The sequence below is a fragment of the Danio rerio genome, chromosome 7 (genome assembly GCF_052040795.2).
Source record: "Danio rerio strain M-AB ecotype USA chromosome 7, GRCz13ab, whole genome shotgun sequence".
NCBI classification, from domain to species: domain Eukaryota; kingdom Metazoa; phylum Chordata; class Actinopteri; order Cypriniformes; family Danionidae; genus Danio; species Danio rerio.
This window is the reverse complement of record NC_141027.1, coordinates 52,660,022-52,677,201: the sequence shown is the minus strand read 5'-3', so window position 1 is coordinate 52,677,201 and position 17,180 is coordinate 52,660,022. Positions and strand designations below refer to the sequence as shown.

At 36.9% G+C, this 17,180-nt stretch overlaps 2 protein-coding genes across 5 annotated transcripts in view; both read left to right on the top strand.

Moving 5' to 3' along the window:
- Positions 1-4,665: 4,665 nt before the first annotated feature.
- On the top strand, positions 4,666-6,799 carry leap2 (liver-expressed antimicrobial peptide 2). Its single transcript, NM_001128777.1, has 3 exons — positions 4,666-4,762; positions 6,278-6,447; positions 6,698-6,799. Exons 1-3 carry the CDS (start codon positions 4,694-4,696, stop codon positions 6,735-6,737), a joined length of 279 nt encoding a protein of 92 aa, NP_001122249.1. The 5' UTR covers positions 4,666-4,693; the 3' UTR covers positions 6,738-6,799.
- A 5,079-nt stretch (positions 6,800-11,878) lies between these two features.
- The window catches only part of phka1a (phosphorylase kinase, alpha 1a (muscle)), a 36,991-nt gene continuing 31,689 nt past the window's right edge, over positions 11,879-17,180 (top strand). For 2 of the 4 annotated variants that reach the window (XM_087261771.1, XM_087261769.1), the window contains exons 1-3: positions 11,879-11,999; positions 12,381-12,516; positions 15,537-15,695. In XM_087261771.1, the coding sequence (XP_087117897.1) occupies positions 12,439-12,516; positions 15,537-15,695 (237 nt within the window). In that variant the 5' untranslated portion in view covers positions 11,879-11,999; positions 12,381-12,438. Of the gene's footprint in view, positions 12,000-12,095; positions 12,213-12,380; positions 12,517-15,536; positions 15,696-17,180 lie in introns of those variants that run through there. The other 2 variants (XM_087261770.1, XM_087261768.1) reach the window with 1 other exon arrangement.

The window sequence follows — 17,180 nt, the reverse complement described above, 5'->3', positions numbered from 1 at the left end:
TGTTCATTTCTTTTTTTATTTTAAATCCATGTAACTCCAAACATAGGTATTGCTTTTTGAACAGTAATGACAACAAGCTTAAAGAGTAAAGGCCAATCTTCAGTGTATAGTTATATAGTCAGATGACGTTATGTTGACCCGAATAAACACTTGTCCTGTATAGATTGAATGCAACATTGATCTGAACAAATCATGTTTGTCTCTCACTCAAGAAGACATTTTTTTGCAGAATCTTGATAAGTTTAACCTTGAGCTCAATCTCAATACTGTGACCAATACAACGAGCATGTTAGAAATGCTTAAAACAAGGGCATCGGCTTATGAAATGGCTATTATTTATGAGCGTTGACAATCCCAAGATGATAAGCATCATATCCAGTAAACACCATGAGTCAGTGTGAAACCTTTGTGATGAGCTGGATCAGTGGCGCGACTCATGTCTGAACTGTTCTGAGCTACTTTTTTTTTGTGTGGTTTGAGTGATTTTTTTTGTTATTCTGCATTAAAACACAACAAACACTAGTCTTTAATCAGTTATTGTTCTTTTTCAAGGCCCCTGTCTGTGTATGTGCTTCTGATAACAAGGAGACAGAAGAACTGTGTCAAAGGAACCTGATGGCAAGCTTTGATTTTGATTCAGATTCCTTTCCAGCAATAGATGTCTAAACACAGAAGTCTTGGCTAAAACTCGTCGACTTTACTTAAAATAACTGAGTAAACCTGTTGCTTTTTAAATGATTAGTTGACATTACTTAAAACAATTTAGCAAACATATTGCCTTTAAATTGATTAGTTGACTTTACTTAACATAATTGAGTAAATCTATTGCTTTTTAAATGATTAGTTGACTTTGCTTAAAATAACTGAGTAAACCTGTTGCTTTTTAAATGATTAGTTGACTTCACTTAAAATAATTGAGCAAACCTATTTCTTTTTAAATGATTAGTTGACTTCACTTGAAATAATTGAGTAAACCTTTTGCTTTTAAAACTATTAGTTGACTTTACTTAAAATAATTGAATAAACATGTTGCTTTTAAATCTATCAGTTAACATTACTTAAAATAATTGAGTAAACATATTTCTTTTTAAACGATTAGTTGACTTCACTTAAAATATTTCAGTAAACCTGTTGCTTTTTAAATTATTAGTTGACTTGACTTAAAATAACTGAGTAAACCTGTTGCCTTTAAAATGATTAGTTGATTTCATCTAAAATAATTGAGTAAACCTGTTGCTTTTAAAACTGTTAGTTGACTTCACTTAAAATAATTGAGTAAATCTATTGCTTTTTAAATGATTTGTTGACTTTGCTTAAAATAATTGAGTAAACCTGTTGCTTTTAAAACAATTAGTTGATATTACTTAAAATAATTGAGTAAAACTGTTGCTTTTAAAACTATTAGTTGACTTCACTTAAAATAGAGTAAACATGTTGCTTTTTAAATGATTAGTTGACTTCACCTAAAATAATTGAGTAAACACGTTGCTTTTTAAATGATTAAACACATGCCCCACATGCCACTGCACAATCCTCACTGGACGCTAGCACAATACATCGATCTAGCCCTTCAAATGAGTGGATCTTCCTTCACCATAGGAGAAGTGGAGGAAAATGGAAAATGGGGGCTATAGAGAGCAAGACCCGCTGGCAACGGGGCTTGCGGCCCATTTTCCACAGCCAGCTCACAAGAAGGCCGCTCCCAGTCAGCCAGCTAACAAGATGGCTTCCAGTCCCAAGTCTGTTCCTGCCCTTGAAAAGCCATCTCCAGAGCTCCCAGACCCTCCAGTGTTGCCAGATTCTCCAGTGTTGCCAGATCCTCCAGTGCCGCCAGACCCTCCAATGTTGCTAGATCCTCTAGAGCTCTAGTGCTGCCAGACCCTCCAGTGTTGCCAGATCCTCCAGTGCTGCCAGACCCTCCAGTGTTGCCAGATCCTCCAGTGCTGCCAGACCCTCCAGTGTTGCTAGATCCTCCAGAGCTGCCAGACACTCCAGTGCTGCCAGATCCTCCAGGGCTGCCAGAGACTCTAGTACTGCCAGATCCTCCACTGCTGCCAGATCCTCTAGAGCTGCCAGAATCACTGCCACTGCCAGAGTCACTGCCACCGCCAGAGCTGCCAGTGCCGCTGCAAGAGTCGACGCCGCAGCCAGAGTCAACGCCGCAGCCACCGCCGCAGCCAGAGCCGACGCCGCAGCCAATCGCCGCAGCCAGAGCCGACGCCGCAGCCAGCGCCGATGCCGCAGCCAGCGCCGATGCCGCAGCCAGCGCCTCAGCCAGAGTCGACGCTGCCTGAGCTTCCCAAAGGGCCGCCACCTCCTAAGCTTCTCGAACGGCCAAAGCTCCTTGCCCGCCGGGCCCCAGCCTGGCTCCTCGCCTTGCCGATCCCAGCCCGGCTCCTCACCCTGCCGGCACCATCCAGACTCCTCGCCCTGCCGGCTCCACCCAGACGGCTCACCCTGCCGTCCTGCCGTTACTCCTCGCAGTACTCCAGGCCCTCTTCAGCCTCATGACCTAAGTCCACTACAGCTCCACGCTCCAGGTCCTCCGTTGTCTCACGATCCAGGTCTTCCGCAGCTCCACGCTCCAGGTCCTCCGCTGTCACACGATCCAGGTCCACAGCTGCTCCACGCTCCAGGTCCTCCGCTGTCACACGATCCAGGACCACTGCAGGTCCACGCTCTGGGTCCACTACAGCCCCACGCTCTAGGCCCTCGCTGTCACACGATCCAGGTCTACTGCAGCTCCACGCTCTAGGTCCTCCGCTGTCACACGATCCAGGGCCACTGCAGCTCCACTCTCCGGGTCTTCCGCAGCTTCACGCTCCAGGCCCTCTGCAGCTCCACTCTCCGGGTCCTCCACAGCTCCACTCTCCAGGCCTTCCACAGCTCCATGCCCCAGGTACGCCCCAGCTGCATGGTCCTGGCCCTCCATCCCTCCCCCTGTTCCACCTCCACTCAGCCTCCCGCCTGAACAGAAGTGGAGTGTCTGGAATCCACTCTAGAGGGGGGGCTATGTCACATAATCAGCTATCGTTCGCCAGAGATCGCTGGTTCTCCCACTATAACCATGGACTACACTTCCGCCTTTCCCAGGACTACATATTCATACATGCACTTCGCCCAGACACCCATGCTCATTCATCTAGCTTGATTACACTCACCAGCTGAACCTTGTCAGAGACTGATAACACACCATACATAAGCCACTCATCAACCCATCCTGTTTGCAGAGTCTGTACCAGTAGCATTACAAAGCGTTTTCCCTGTCATGTTTTCCTGTGTTTAGACCTTAGCCTTGTTCATCCGTATTCTCCTGTTTAGCCGCCTGCCTTTCAACCTATTGCCTGTTTGTATGACTACGATTCTGGATTTGCCTACACATACCCGTTTGTACCTGTTGACCACTGCTTGCCTGACGCTGAATAAACCTGCATATTGGATCTTACCTCCTGTTGTCTCTGTCACTCCACCCCGTCGTTACAGATTAGTTGACTTTACTTAAAATATTTAAATAAACCTGTTGCTTTTAAAACTTAGTTGACTTCACTTAAAATAGTTTAGTAAATCTAATGCTTTTTAAATGATTAGTTGACTTTGCTTGAAATAACTGAGTAAACTTGTTGCTTTTTAAATGATTAGTTGACTTTACTTAAAATAATTAAGTAAACTTGTTGCTTTTAAAATGATTAGTTTACTTTACTTAAATCAATTTAACAAACGTATTGGCTTTAAAATGATTAGTTGACTTTACTTAACATAATTGAGTAAAATTGTTGCTTTTAAAATTATTAGTTGACTTTACTTAAAATAATCAAGTAAACGTGTTACTTTTAAAAACAATTAGTTGACTTTACTTAAAATAATTAAGTAAACCTATTGCTTTTAAAATGATTGACTTTACTTAATAAGTAAGTAAATCCATTGCCTTATAATTTGTAAGAGAATGAACTGTGCATGAATCTAAATTCTAATCTAAGTTAAATCCACTTAACAGGTCCAGGTTACAATGGATTTACTTTTCTTTTATGTCATTTAAGTAATGTCAACATGTCGCTTTTAAAGCAATGGGTTTACTTACTTTTTACATGTGTGTACATGTGTGTAGTCATTCATTTCTGCCTGTTTGAAGTCTGTTTCTAGTTTTGGGCTAGACTTCTATTAGATTTCCATTGACAGCCGAAATTAAGCCTTGTTTTATTTAATCCGTCTATGTTTAGACATCTATTAGACAGACTACTTTAACTTTAAAGACACAAACACAAAAATGCTTGCTTAGATATTTACCTACAAGTTGAATTTGGGTTTAACTTTCAAGAAAGCTGCAGATTCTCAAAATTGCTGACATGTATGTGTCTGAAATATGATAGATTTTTATTCCTGAGCCTCATTCCTCTCGTTCTTTCTGATCCCTTGTTTCTGTCAACTCTGACTGCGTTTTCTCTCTCTCTCTCACCCAGAGCCCCAGAGGACAGCTTATGCCAGTCACAAACATTAGGCAAACATGTGTTACATCTGGTATTGAAAAGAGAGTGTGAGTGAGAGTGAGAGAAAGAGAAAGAGAGAGAGAGAGACAGAGGGATGAGGGAGAGGCATACAGTCTCTCTTATGCTGACTGGAGGGTATATAAGACTGTCCATCCACTGTCTCTATCATGAGTATCACTGTGAGCTCAACTCAAATTCACTCACTCAGCATGAAGGATCTCAGTCACAGAGGGGCTCTTCTAGCCTGCTGCCTGCTGTTTCTGCTGATTGTCCAACAGGTACTTATGATCATTATTCATTTGTAGTATTGAAAGTGTAACTTATTAAAAACAATTATTTCTTTATCAGCATCTGCGTCCATTAAGGACCTCTAACACCAATGGAATCTTTCATGAACACATACAGTGCTTTTTATATAGAAAAAAGTTATTTATTATAAAAATTTATTTATTCAAAATTTATTATTTTCTCTTACTCTTAAAAAAAGGTCATTTATTGATATCTGTGGTTCCATTGGGAGACTTTACCATCCATGGAATCTTTTCAATGCACAAATGTTCAGAAAGAAATAGAAGAAAACATTTATTACTGAACATTGAAACATGATTGAACTGCTTATTTGAGGTGTTGTTTACATTACATTATGTGAAACATTATTGAATGTTCTTTAATGATCTCTGGAGAATCAAATGTGGTTATTCTCCACCATTATTGCTGAAAAACTTTTTTTTAATGTAATATAACTGTTAAAGTGTTCAGTTTTCAGTTGTTTCAGCTTAATTTGAATAGTTTTAGTCTTACAGTAAATAAAATGTAATTATGGACAAAGCATTTCAATCATTTATATAAATATAGGTTCATATTTGTTATTCCAATGTTTGACATATATTTAAATGTCTATTTTTGCAAAATGTTTAAATATATGTTGCACATATGACATATATTTTAGATTTGTGAAATCCAAACATTTATATTAATAAAATAATTTGAGCCACAGTGCTGGGAAATATCACCTAAATGTTTTGCTTCAGTTTCACGTGTTTTGGATTAGTTTAGATTTTGTTGAAATATTAAAACAACATTGAACAAGGTAAGAATACATTAATATACTTTTAAAAATCAAAACAAAAATCCCTTCTGCAGAGATTTAGTTATAGATTTTATGTCAGAAGTTTTTGGAGCAGATATCGTTTACTCACCCTTTTTTGTGTTAAACACAAATGAAGATATTTTAAAGAAATATTGGGAACACAACTATTGCTTGTTTATGAAAAAAATGATTCAAAGATGATTCCTTGGATTTTCTAAATCTTAGTTAAGTGGTTGTAAACAATGTATTGACAATGAATTAAAACAGACAAATTAAGTTGATCATTACTAAATTTAATTTGTTTGTTTAAATTCAACACATGTAAATTGTTTGCAACAATTTTGCAGAATCATTTTTCAGTGCAGAAGCCAATGGTTACAGGTTTTCAGCATTCTTCAAAATATCTTCTTTTGTGTTCAACAGACTAAAAAAATTCAAACCCCTTTTAAACCACTTTAGGATGAGTAAATAGTAATGAATGTTAGTTTTGGGGTGAACTATCCCCTTAACACTGCAATTTCCTTAGCATAATGCAATGTATAATTAAACAGAAGTACACCTGTGAACCACAAATTCTATTTAAATATTTTTACAGTGTAAATAAACTACGCAGATAGAGCTGTGTGCTTTATCTGCTTCTTTAAATGGATTTGAAGCTATTAGGTTTTATTATTGTGGAGCTCACTGACACTCTGTGTTTCAGGTGACCTGCAGTCCTGTGCTTCAGCCAGACACACCCTCAACCTCTGTGCAGAAAGTCCAAAGGTCACTGAAGAGAACAGCTCGAATGACCCCATTATGGAGGACTGTGGGTACTAAACCACACGGTGCCTACTGCCAGAACAACTATGAGTGCTCCACAGGAATATGCAGGTGAGTGCAGTGCTTCATTTTTCCTTTTTCCTTCAGCTTAGTCTCTTTATTCATCAGCAGTCACCACAGTGGAATAAACCACCAACTTATCCAACATGTTTTACACAGCGGATGCCCTTCCAGCTGCAACCCAGTACTAGGAAACACCCATACACACTCGCATGCAGTGTTTCATACTTTTTTGCTGCTGCTGTATTCTGCTGCTGTATCTGTCAAAACTGATTCTCAAAATATATGTGTTGTTCCTTAGGATGGGCCACTGTTCCTACAGCCAACCGGTTAACTCCTAAAATGAGGTTTCTACACCATCGTGCATGACAAGAGCTTGATTCAGAGAGCAGCAGCAAGCGAATGAAAGTGCAACGCAGTTAATCATCAGTTAGAAACATAGTCAAGGCTATAGTGCTAAGCCACAAAGGAGGCAAGAGGTAATGTTCTGAAGATTGTGCTTATCATAGGTACATAAAATGTGGACTCTTTTCAAAGAAAAATCAACATTAACCTCATAACCTACGTGCAATTAATGGGAAACATTATTGGTGGGATTGGCATGACAGTTTTGATTTCAGGTGGTGCCCGGAAGGTGTATGGAGAGTTCAGATGAAAAAGCTTTTAAAGTGCTATCTGAAATTGTCTTCTAAAATTAGCTTTTTTACTCTCTCTCTCAGGCTCCTGTGTGTAGGTTCAGCAATTTCACTTTAATGACGATAAATAGGTTCATGCAACACCAAAAGCTCCAAAAGTATAAATTTTCTTTACCTAACAAAGGCTACCTCAGCGTGTAACGTTTCATGCACACCGGCCTTCCTCAGACTGTGCTCGAAATGTTGCATGCTGTGAAATGTATACAGTATACCTGTGAATCCCACGGTGTATATTACTGTAATACTTTCGGAACCTTTGGTGTTGTATGTATATTTTTGCTTATATGGCTGAGCACCCAGCTGAGATTGATGTGCATGGATTTGAAACACACACACACACACACACACACACACACATATATATATATATATATATATATATATATATATATATATATATATATATATATATATATTTTTTTTTTTTTTTTTTTTTTTTCAAATCCATATATATATATATAAATACATAGGTTCTTCCAATTTCATATAAAGTCTGCGTGAAATATGCATGAAAAACTGTGCGTTTTGGTAATCTGCAATGAAAGTCTGACCATTTGCTTCCACGTTTGGAGTTGCAGATCATCTGTTGACGTCGACCTAAGGGCTTCCATAGTAACTGCATATGAATACACTCTCTTACCGTTAGTTTGCTATTAGGGAATGATGTGCACAGGAAAGCCCCGCCCCCTACTCAATTTTCTGTTTTAGCTGGAAGTACATCAACATACTGATATAAAAGTCTCAGAGACTAGGTTCACACAGACTTCAAAGAGAAATAACTGAACATACACAAAGTAGCCTGAAAAAAAAGGCTAATTTCATTCATTCATTTTCTTTTCAGCTTAGTGCTTTTTTTCATCAGAAGTCACCACAGCGGAATGAACCGCCAACTTATCCAGCATATGTTTTACACAGTGGATGCCCTTCCAGCCACAAACCAGTGCTGGGAAACACCTATACACAGTTACACATACACTACTGACAATTTAGTTTAGGGGTTACCAATCTCGGTCCTGGAGGTCCGTGTCCCTGGGTTTAGCACCAACTTGCCTCAACACACCTGCCTGGGTGTTTCAAGTATACCCAGTAAGAACTTGATTAGCTTGTTCAGGTGTGTTTGATTAGGGTTAGAGCTAAAATCTGCAGGACACCAGGAACAAGTTTGGTGACCCCTGATTTAGTTCATCCAATTCGCCTATACAGCATGTATTTGGACTGTGGGGGAAACTGGAGCACTCGGAGAAAACCCACGCCAACACGGGGAGAAAGTGCAAACTCCACACAGAAATGCCAACTGATCCAGCTGAGACTCGAACCAGCGACCTTTTTGCTGTGAGCTGACATTGCTAACCACTGCGCCACCGTGTCGCCCAAAATGCTAATTTTAGAAAATAAATTCAGATGGCACTTAGAAGCTTCTGATTCCGAACTCTTCTTATGTGATTTTGGGCCAGTTTCCCTCCACCAGATTAAGTCCAGTCTGTGTCCTGGATGTACACGGAGTAAAGTACGGCTCTCGCAACTCACTGCCCATCTCAGGACTAAGCTTGATCCAAACATGGAAACTGGAATGTAGTATTAGATCATGTTACGTTGAAGCTATAAATGCAAGTGTAAGCAAGCGTAAAAACTGTGCAGTGCTTCAGCTCAACCCAAATGTCGTTGAACCAAAGAGAGAAAGGGGACAGAGAAAGTGCAAAGGTTACCATTATTGATTGCACCTAGATATTATTAACCATTTGCCTCCACCCTTTGGCTGTGTGCTCACGTTTGTAGAGTTTAATTTAAGACTCATTTACCTGTCACTATTTATGTTGTTATACACCAATGTCTACACCTATGGCTCAAGATCGTTTCAATACTGGATTACTTATTTATTGTATCTCTGTTTTTGTATGACTCAGCAGTTTATCTAAAGTCTTTTATATGTATCAGACTCTGTATCAGTCACTATATGATTTATATATTTACGGTACTGTAACTATAAATGTGACCATGAACCATGAACACCAGCAGTCATAAGTGTCAGTTTCTGGAAATCGAGATTCATAGATCATCTGAAAGCTGAATAGATTAGCCTTACATCGAGGTATGAAAATCTGCAATCTGAGGGTCCAAAAAAAAAGCCTAAATATTGACAAAATGGCCTTTAAAGTGCAAATTTGTTTGAGTTTCGATAGATTTACAATAAAACATATTCTTTGTTTAAGAAACATGATCTTGTTAAGATGATCTTTACTTAATATTGTAAAGACGTGTAGCATAATTGTTAATTTTTCATGTATTTCTGGCTATTCCCATATATATATATATATATATATATATATATATATATATATATATATATATATATATATATTGCTGCAACAGAAGACTGGTTTGTGGTCACAAATGTGCATGTTTCATATGAGTGAACATTTGGGTTCTGAAATAAAAATTTGTACTGAGAAAATTGCCTCCTTTGTCATAAACTTTACATTTGTGCAAGTAACTGCAGTTTGCTAGCATATTTCTCAGCAGTGGTTCCAGTAAAAGTTCAATCTGGTGCATTTGAAAATACATTTGTGGATTTGGCCTGAAAAGCTGGACCTTTGTCGTTGTCAGAGATTTGTCACGCAAGCCTCAGGGTTTATGAACTGAGACCAGAGATCCGCACACGGCACACAGCGGCCATTTGACTGATATGGCAGACCCAGACTTCAGTGAGGTTAGCCAAGCATGTGCAGTGCAGATTGGACACTCAGAGAAACAAATAAATCAGTGTTGTTCAACAAATAACAGAACAAAACCTTTCAAAAGAGTATTTTTTGTGAGCATTTTAAGTTGACCTGACATATAAGAGAACATGCCTATATGAAGTCTTGTGGTGACGTTTAGCTGTGATGATTATGGGCAACAGTTTGGCTCTTGACATGTTCATGCACGGTCTGAGTGACTCTGGATTCCACAGAGCCAGGGTTCAGTGCACAACTGCTGGCCAGAAAGCAGGAGTATAACCCACACCGCACTCATGACTATTTTCTTCCAAATTTAACATAAAGTCATATTTTTGTTAAACAAGAAAATATTAGGCCTATTCCTAAAAAATCATCATATGTGTGATAAGCAGGGAGAATTTACAAAAAAAAAAAAAAACTCTAAAATGAGGATAAAAAAATCTGATTATTATAACAAATTCAGAGGAGACAAAAGGATTATTCTTTTAATTAATTTTTAATATTTTAAAGATCAGTCCCATGATGTTACTATGCTGCCACTTAGTGGACATGAGTGCATCAATTCTCAAATAAATCATTCATTCATTCGTTTTCCTTTGGCTGAGTCCCTTTATTAATCAGGGGTTGCCACAGCGGAATGAACCGCCAACTTATCCAGCAGAAGTTTTTCGCAGGGGATGACCATTCAGCTGCAACCCATTACAGGGAAACACCCATACACACTCTTTCTCTCTCTCTCACACACACAAACACACACACACACACACACACACACTATGGCCAATTTAGTTTATTCATTTCACCTATACCACATGTCTTTGGACTGTGCGGTAAACCGGAGCACCAAGAGGAAAGCCACGCCAACATGGGGAGAACATGCAAACTTCACACAGAAACGCCTACTGACCCTGCCAGGACTCGAATCAGTAAACTTCTTGCTGTGAGGCGACAGTGGTAACCACTGAGCCACCATGTCGACCTCGATTAAATTATGCTACTTTTAAAAAAGAAATGCATCTTGTACTTTTGGTCAATTTATGTAAGGGATGCTCAAACTAGAGCCCGTGGCCCAAAGTTGATCCATTGTAGCCTTTGATTTAGCCCGCCATCCCATCTGAGAAGAGAGGAAGAATTTTGGGAAGAGTTGGGGTTTATGTTTTTATTACACATTGTCATTTCTAATTTAACATAAGATTTCATTTGTTTGTTTTATTTTTAAACCTACAAAACGGCTAACTTGAATTAAATGTTTCAGTTGAATGTTTTAAATTAATCCTTTTTTTAAATGAACATGCTGTTGCTCAGCAGATAGAGCACAATTCTGAAGCCCTCACTGAGTAAATCAAGGCACTAGCAAGGCACTAGCTTGACTAGTGTATTCAGCATTACACACTCCATTGTGTTATAAAGAAATTCTCATGTAATCCTTACAATAGGTTCATTATAAAATGTAAAAATATGTAATGGATTAGTTTATATGAATAAAGTAATGTTTCCTATTTATTTTTAAATAAACAAGCAAAAAAAACATTCAAGGAAACTTTGTAATACAGCTTGATATATTGGGCACACTGCCCTCTATCAAGTTTGGTTTTTAATAAGCAACAAAATATATTCAAATTTTATATTATTTAATAGGCCAATGTGTCTTGTTTTAAATCAAAGCCTTTTGTAAATTTACTACAAATAATAATGCTGTGGAATTTAGTTGTTAATTGTTTTATCGTTTTTAAAGGTTTTACATTATAACTTAAAGGTTATAAATTATTGCACACTAGTTAGGCTATTAAAATAATAATAATAATAATAAAAACATACAAACTCTCATTTTTATATTTAAAAATATATCGCAAAATATCTGTTTTGTGCAAAACAAAATTATTAAATAAGGCTATATTATGTCTTACCAATTAATTCTATTTTCAATTTGCAAATGAAAATTACATAAAACCAGCATTAAGATAAGTTCAAACCAAAATAACTAAACAATAAATAAACTAAATTAAAATAAAAAATGGGTGGCTTTCACAAGACGCCAAATAAATACAGAGTAGCACTGACTAAATAAGTGCATTTGAACGCAGGTCCGTCCAGCATGACGTCAAGAACATGACGTCCTCTGTAATTTAGCTAGCTGTGTAACAATCTTTAAGGTTTAAGTTTTTCGACCTTAAGCCATCTCTCCAAGCAGGTTTTCATTCTAATTCACAAACTCTCCTTTTAAATGTGTATTGCAATGAACGTACTGCATACATTACATATAAGTTGAGCACACTGGTGTTATTTTGAAAAGTCGGAAGATCCTCCCAGTTGCCTGTAACTGGCTTCAGTATAATCGCCAGTGTGCTGTGCACGAGTAGTAGCTAATTTAGTTTTCTTCCGGATTTTGCCCTTACTTGATCAGGTTTGTTTTTATTCAGGGGAACTTTTAGTCGAAGCAGGTTTTGTGAACACTGGTGACAGTAGTTTACAGTGTTTGGTCACGCAGCGCACCATGCAGCCGTTTGACAACTTGGTTTCAGATTCGTCCAGCTTGACTCCGCTTGTTCATGCCCATGTTTGTTTACTGCAGGAGGATGTTGACGGTTTTTAAAGTATAAAGGTGTTTCGTAAACTACACTGGAACTAAAATGAGGAGTCGCAGCAACTCTGGAGTTAAACTTGACAACTACGCGCGGATAGTTCATCAGACTATTCTGCGTCATCAAGTGAGTGCATTTCTACACGAACTGGTGCTTCTATAGTTTGTTTTCTCTAATGTGCTTTCACACACTTAAGTTCTTATGTGTGAACTGTTTCTGTATACTGTCTTCATATGTATGTTACATTTGCAGTAAAAATTCAAAACATAAATTCACATATAAAGTCTGTTAACATTCTATTGAAACTTGTGTTCATATTTTCCAAAACCATCCACAGAGTTATGGCATCAGAAAAATATCAATCAGTAAACATTTTTTATGTTTTAAATTAGGAAAATAAGCTAGCTTATGGAGTCAATCTAGCGCCATATATACTTGCAAAATAAACGAAAGTTTTGCTAATAAAAATAAAGTATTGAGCGAAAAATAAATAAACAAATGCAAATGTGCAAAAATCCCAAAGTGAAAATACATTTTTCAGAAATAAAAATTAATCTTGCTGACAAAAAAAGAACTGCAAAGGGAAAATTAAGTATTCAGAAATAAAAATTAAATTTGCAAACAAAAAAAGAACTGCAAATAAAAATCAAGCAGTGCAAAAAACAAAACAAAAAACAATTATGTATATATATATATATATATATATATATATATATATATATATATATATATATATATATATATATATATATATAATGTATAATAAAACACCTGCTTCTATAAGCTACAACATCACCTCGAGATACAGTATCGTGAGGTACAGCCCAGTGGGTCGGGCCTGCCATAAACACACAAGTTATATAGTTTATACAGTTTTTATATATATATATTTTTTTTAATTGCAAATATTTTCATTTTTTTATTTGCTGTTTTTTTTGTCAGCAAATAACATTTTTATTTCTCAAAAATTAATTTTCAATTTTACAAGTTTTTTGGACATTTGCATTAATTAATTTATTTTTGCTCAACACTTCAACACAACTACAGCCCTAGATTGACTCCATACAAGCATTATAGATGAGACTTAGGGCCCTATCATACACGCGGCGCAATAGTCTTTTGGTAGTTTCAGCTTGGCGCAAGAGTCGTTTTGAGGCGTTGCGCTACGCTGTTTAAATAGCAAATGCATTAGCGCTCAGATGTGCGCCCATAGGCGTTCTGGTCTAAAAAAGGAAGGCGTTCTGTGGCACACTGCTGGCGCGTTGCTATTTTGAGAAACTATAATAGATTTTTCATTTCATTCATTCTTACACACTGCTTAATACGCACAAGAGAGCAATAGGCAAATATCTTTACATATGAAAAATTTTAATATTAAGGATATATATTGGATATAATAAGAATAGATATAGGATATAAATATAAAGGATTAGAATTTTAAAAAACATTATTTTCTAGCCTACATAAATATGAAAAATCACTGCTTTTATGTCTTCTTCATCTTGGGAGGCTTTTTCAGTTCATTCATAACAATTTGCTTTTGTATAATGTTATTATTTTTTGAAACATATTTGAGCTTAACAAACGAAATTAATTATTTATAGGCTAATTGATGTCTGTGCATAAAGGTTTCCCTATCCAAGAGCAAAAGTGAAAGTAGATCCTTTATCTCTCATTCTCACGCAGTAGATGCTCTGTTTAACAGTTTTCTGTTAAAAACTGTTAACTGTGAACTGTTTGCTTGTGAAATGCTCAGATTTTCCACTTAGACTTACTTTACGTCCTGTAAATAGCGAATGCGCTCTTGGCGCGACGCAGCTGGCTCTAAAAGGGAATGGGAGATGAGACTCTGATTGGTTTATTCTCAAAACACACCTATAACTCATTAACAAAATAAACTCAACCCTCTTAGACCATGCGCCACAGCGCAAAGCGGATTTTCCCGTCCTTAAATTAGCAAAAATGCGTTCGGACATGCCCTGAAAGCGCTTGCGCCCTGCGTTTTGCGCTCTGCGCATGGACCGTCAAAATAGAGCCCTAAGTTTGTAAGTTTACAGTCTACAACACACTTTGTAGAAATTCTGTAAAATTAAACTGTACAACCCCCCAAAAAACTGCTAATCAAAAGGATAAGAGTTGCTCTCTATAGAACAAAAATCATGTATTTTTTTAATTATTTGCATTCATGAGGAAAAAGCTTGGTTATGGATGTGACATCTCTTTGTTATGAATGTGGCAGATGTGAAATTGACATTTGTGTGACTTTTGGTAAATCAAATACAATTGTTTGAAAACATTGACACATACATTTTGAGTATTTTTACAGAACTGTAAAATACAAGCCTACTCAGAAAAACCTAGAAAGGGTTTATCCATTTAGGTGAAAACTAATGTTTTTTTTTATATATAATTGATTTTAAATGCAGTTGAAATATTTGACATAATCAAACAACAACTTATAAGTGTAATATGGTTAGCAATGTACAATCATAAATACCATTGAAAATAAATGTGACTGTTTCAAAATTTCAGTAAAAATGTTTTTGATGTGGCATTGATTGTATCAAAAACAACTAAAACCATAGTATTGTGAAAAAATAGTATTGCAAATCACAAAATCTTTATTATTATTATCATCAAAACAGTTATTGCTTATTCATTTTCTCAAGAACTACTAATGAACAGCATTCATTTGAAGATCCTTTGTAACCTTAAGTTGTTTTTTAATACCACTTATGATCAATTTAAATCACCCTTGCTAATTAAAATGATTGATTTCTATAGTTTCTTTTTTTACAAACACCAAACACTTTTACATAAAACACACATACACTTCCCCTCTCCCTCCTTACTCAAGCTCTTATTTCACTAATACCAGTTCGTTTGTATATGTACTGTAGCACTTCATGTGTGTGCTGTTTGCCTCTTCATTTAGAATCACCTAATGCCTCATTTGTATGTCACTTTGGACAAAAGCATCTGCTAAATATAAATGTACATAGTATCTAGTTTTCTGTATGCAGTAGGTTCGCGTTTGTGATGGGGAAAGTGATGTTTACTTATTGATTAGATGCATGTAATAGTACCTGAAGCAGTGACAGAGCTGATGAATCATCTAGATATTGCTCATTTTAAATAACTTGCAGGATCCAGTGACTGGTCTGTTGCCAGCAAGCAAGGAGCAGCCTGATGCCTGGGTGAGAGACAATGTTTACAGCATCCTGTCGGTCTGGGCTCTTAGTCTGGCTTACAGGAAAAATGCAGATCGTGATGAAGACAAGGCTAAAGCCTACGAGCTCGAGCAGGTACAAACAGTATGCTTGTGTTGCGATTGCTTCTAGATGTTCACATGTTAAAGGCACAATATGTATTTTTTTTTTTATTAAAATGTCCATGAACCACTAGGACAGTGTTATATATTTTGCAGTATAATGTGCTTGCATTATCCCAAATGTTTCAGAGAATGTTCAAATAAGCCATTTTAACTAGTGACACAGACACTGTCTTGGATGGCCATGCTATTGGTGTCATAAACCCTCAATGTCCTGTTTAGTTTTACACAGAAAACGGAAACACCAAAGACATATTAAATTCTGTGAATTTGATCAGACTTCACAGAGCAGCATTATAACAGAACATATTTTATGGTTTGATTAAAAAGGTTCTGATGCTACTTCCCTACATGGTCACAAATGGAAGAACTGGAAGTGGTTGACTGTGGTGTAGTGAAAGCTCCACTGCTTTCATGCTGTGTCACTCTCGTCTCTCATCAGCAAATACTTCAGCAGTCTCGTTTTTTTCTCAGCCTTATTCTGCTTCATACTACCATGATAATACCTTCTGAATACTTTAGCTCATCAATAGGCATGATTTACCCCATAGGACAGGGGTTCTCAACTTTTTTTTTACTTCGAGGCCCACTTTTTTTCTCCGAAAATTTTTTTTCATGGCCCAAACTGACTTGTCTAGAGAAAATGCTTATTTTAAAGCTTTATTTATTACCAAAACATTTATTTTGCCTTCTATTATTCTCTTATTTTTCTACATCATTTTATAAAAAAATGTAAACATTGTGCATGTGTATAAATATTTATAATATAAAATGTAATAATATATATTTTAAGATAAAAAAAAAACATACAGACAGGTTCAAAGCTCCTGAATTCTTTACTTCAGTAAAAGAACCTGACAGGACTACAGGAGATGGCAAAAAAAAAAACTGCTGATGCTTTGAATTAGACTGACTTCTATTCATCTATTGATCTATATCCATTAAAATAAGCAACCTAACCCTAAATGTAAAATACAGTAAAAACTCTCTAAATCTTTTGAAACACATCGATCTGGAAGTGGTTTGGTTTGTAGCTAGACATTATTGGCCTGTGCGAACACGTTAATTTGGACAACTATGCAGATATTTTAAAGTGTTTTAAAAAGAGAGCACGCACAGTTTGTGAATCAATGGACTTGTGCGACTCTGAAACACTATGAGTCGCAGACATGAGGCACATGCGAGCTGGTTTATATAACTAATCATCGTTAAGTTTACTTTTGCATGACTTTGCTTTATACAACTGAGAAGTTATAGTCCGAATTGGCCTGTTCAATCCAATCTCAGAAAACAGGAAATGCCATTACTACTATAATTTTAATATGACATATTTAATAATGAAATATAGTGGGCCGCGGCCCACTGGTTGAGAATCCCTGCCGTAGGTTGTAATGAAGATGACAACTCCCATGATTTCACTCCATGTCACTCACCCTTTCACGCATACGATCACACCGGT

Bases quoted from the DNA above. Each gene is read 5' to 3' on its own strand.
- leap2 (NM_001128777.1), top strand. From the start codon at position 4,694: ATGAAGGATCTCAGTCACAGAGGGGCTCTTCTAGCCTGCTGCCTGCTG. The intron at 4,763-6,277 runs GTACTTATGATC...TCTGTGTTTCAG, and splicing joins TTCTGCTGATTGTCCAACAG to GTGACCTGCAGTCCTGTGCT. The intron at 6,448-6,697 runs GTGAGTGCAGTG...GTTGTTCCTTAG, and splicing joins TGCTCCACAGGAATATGCAG to GATGGGCCACTGTTCCTACA.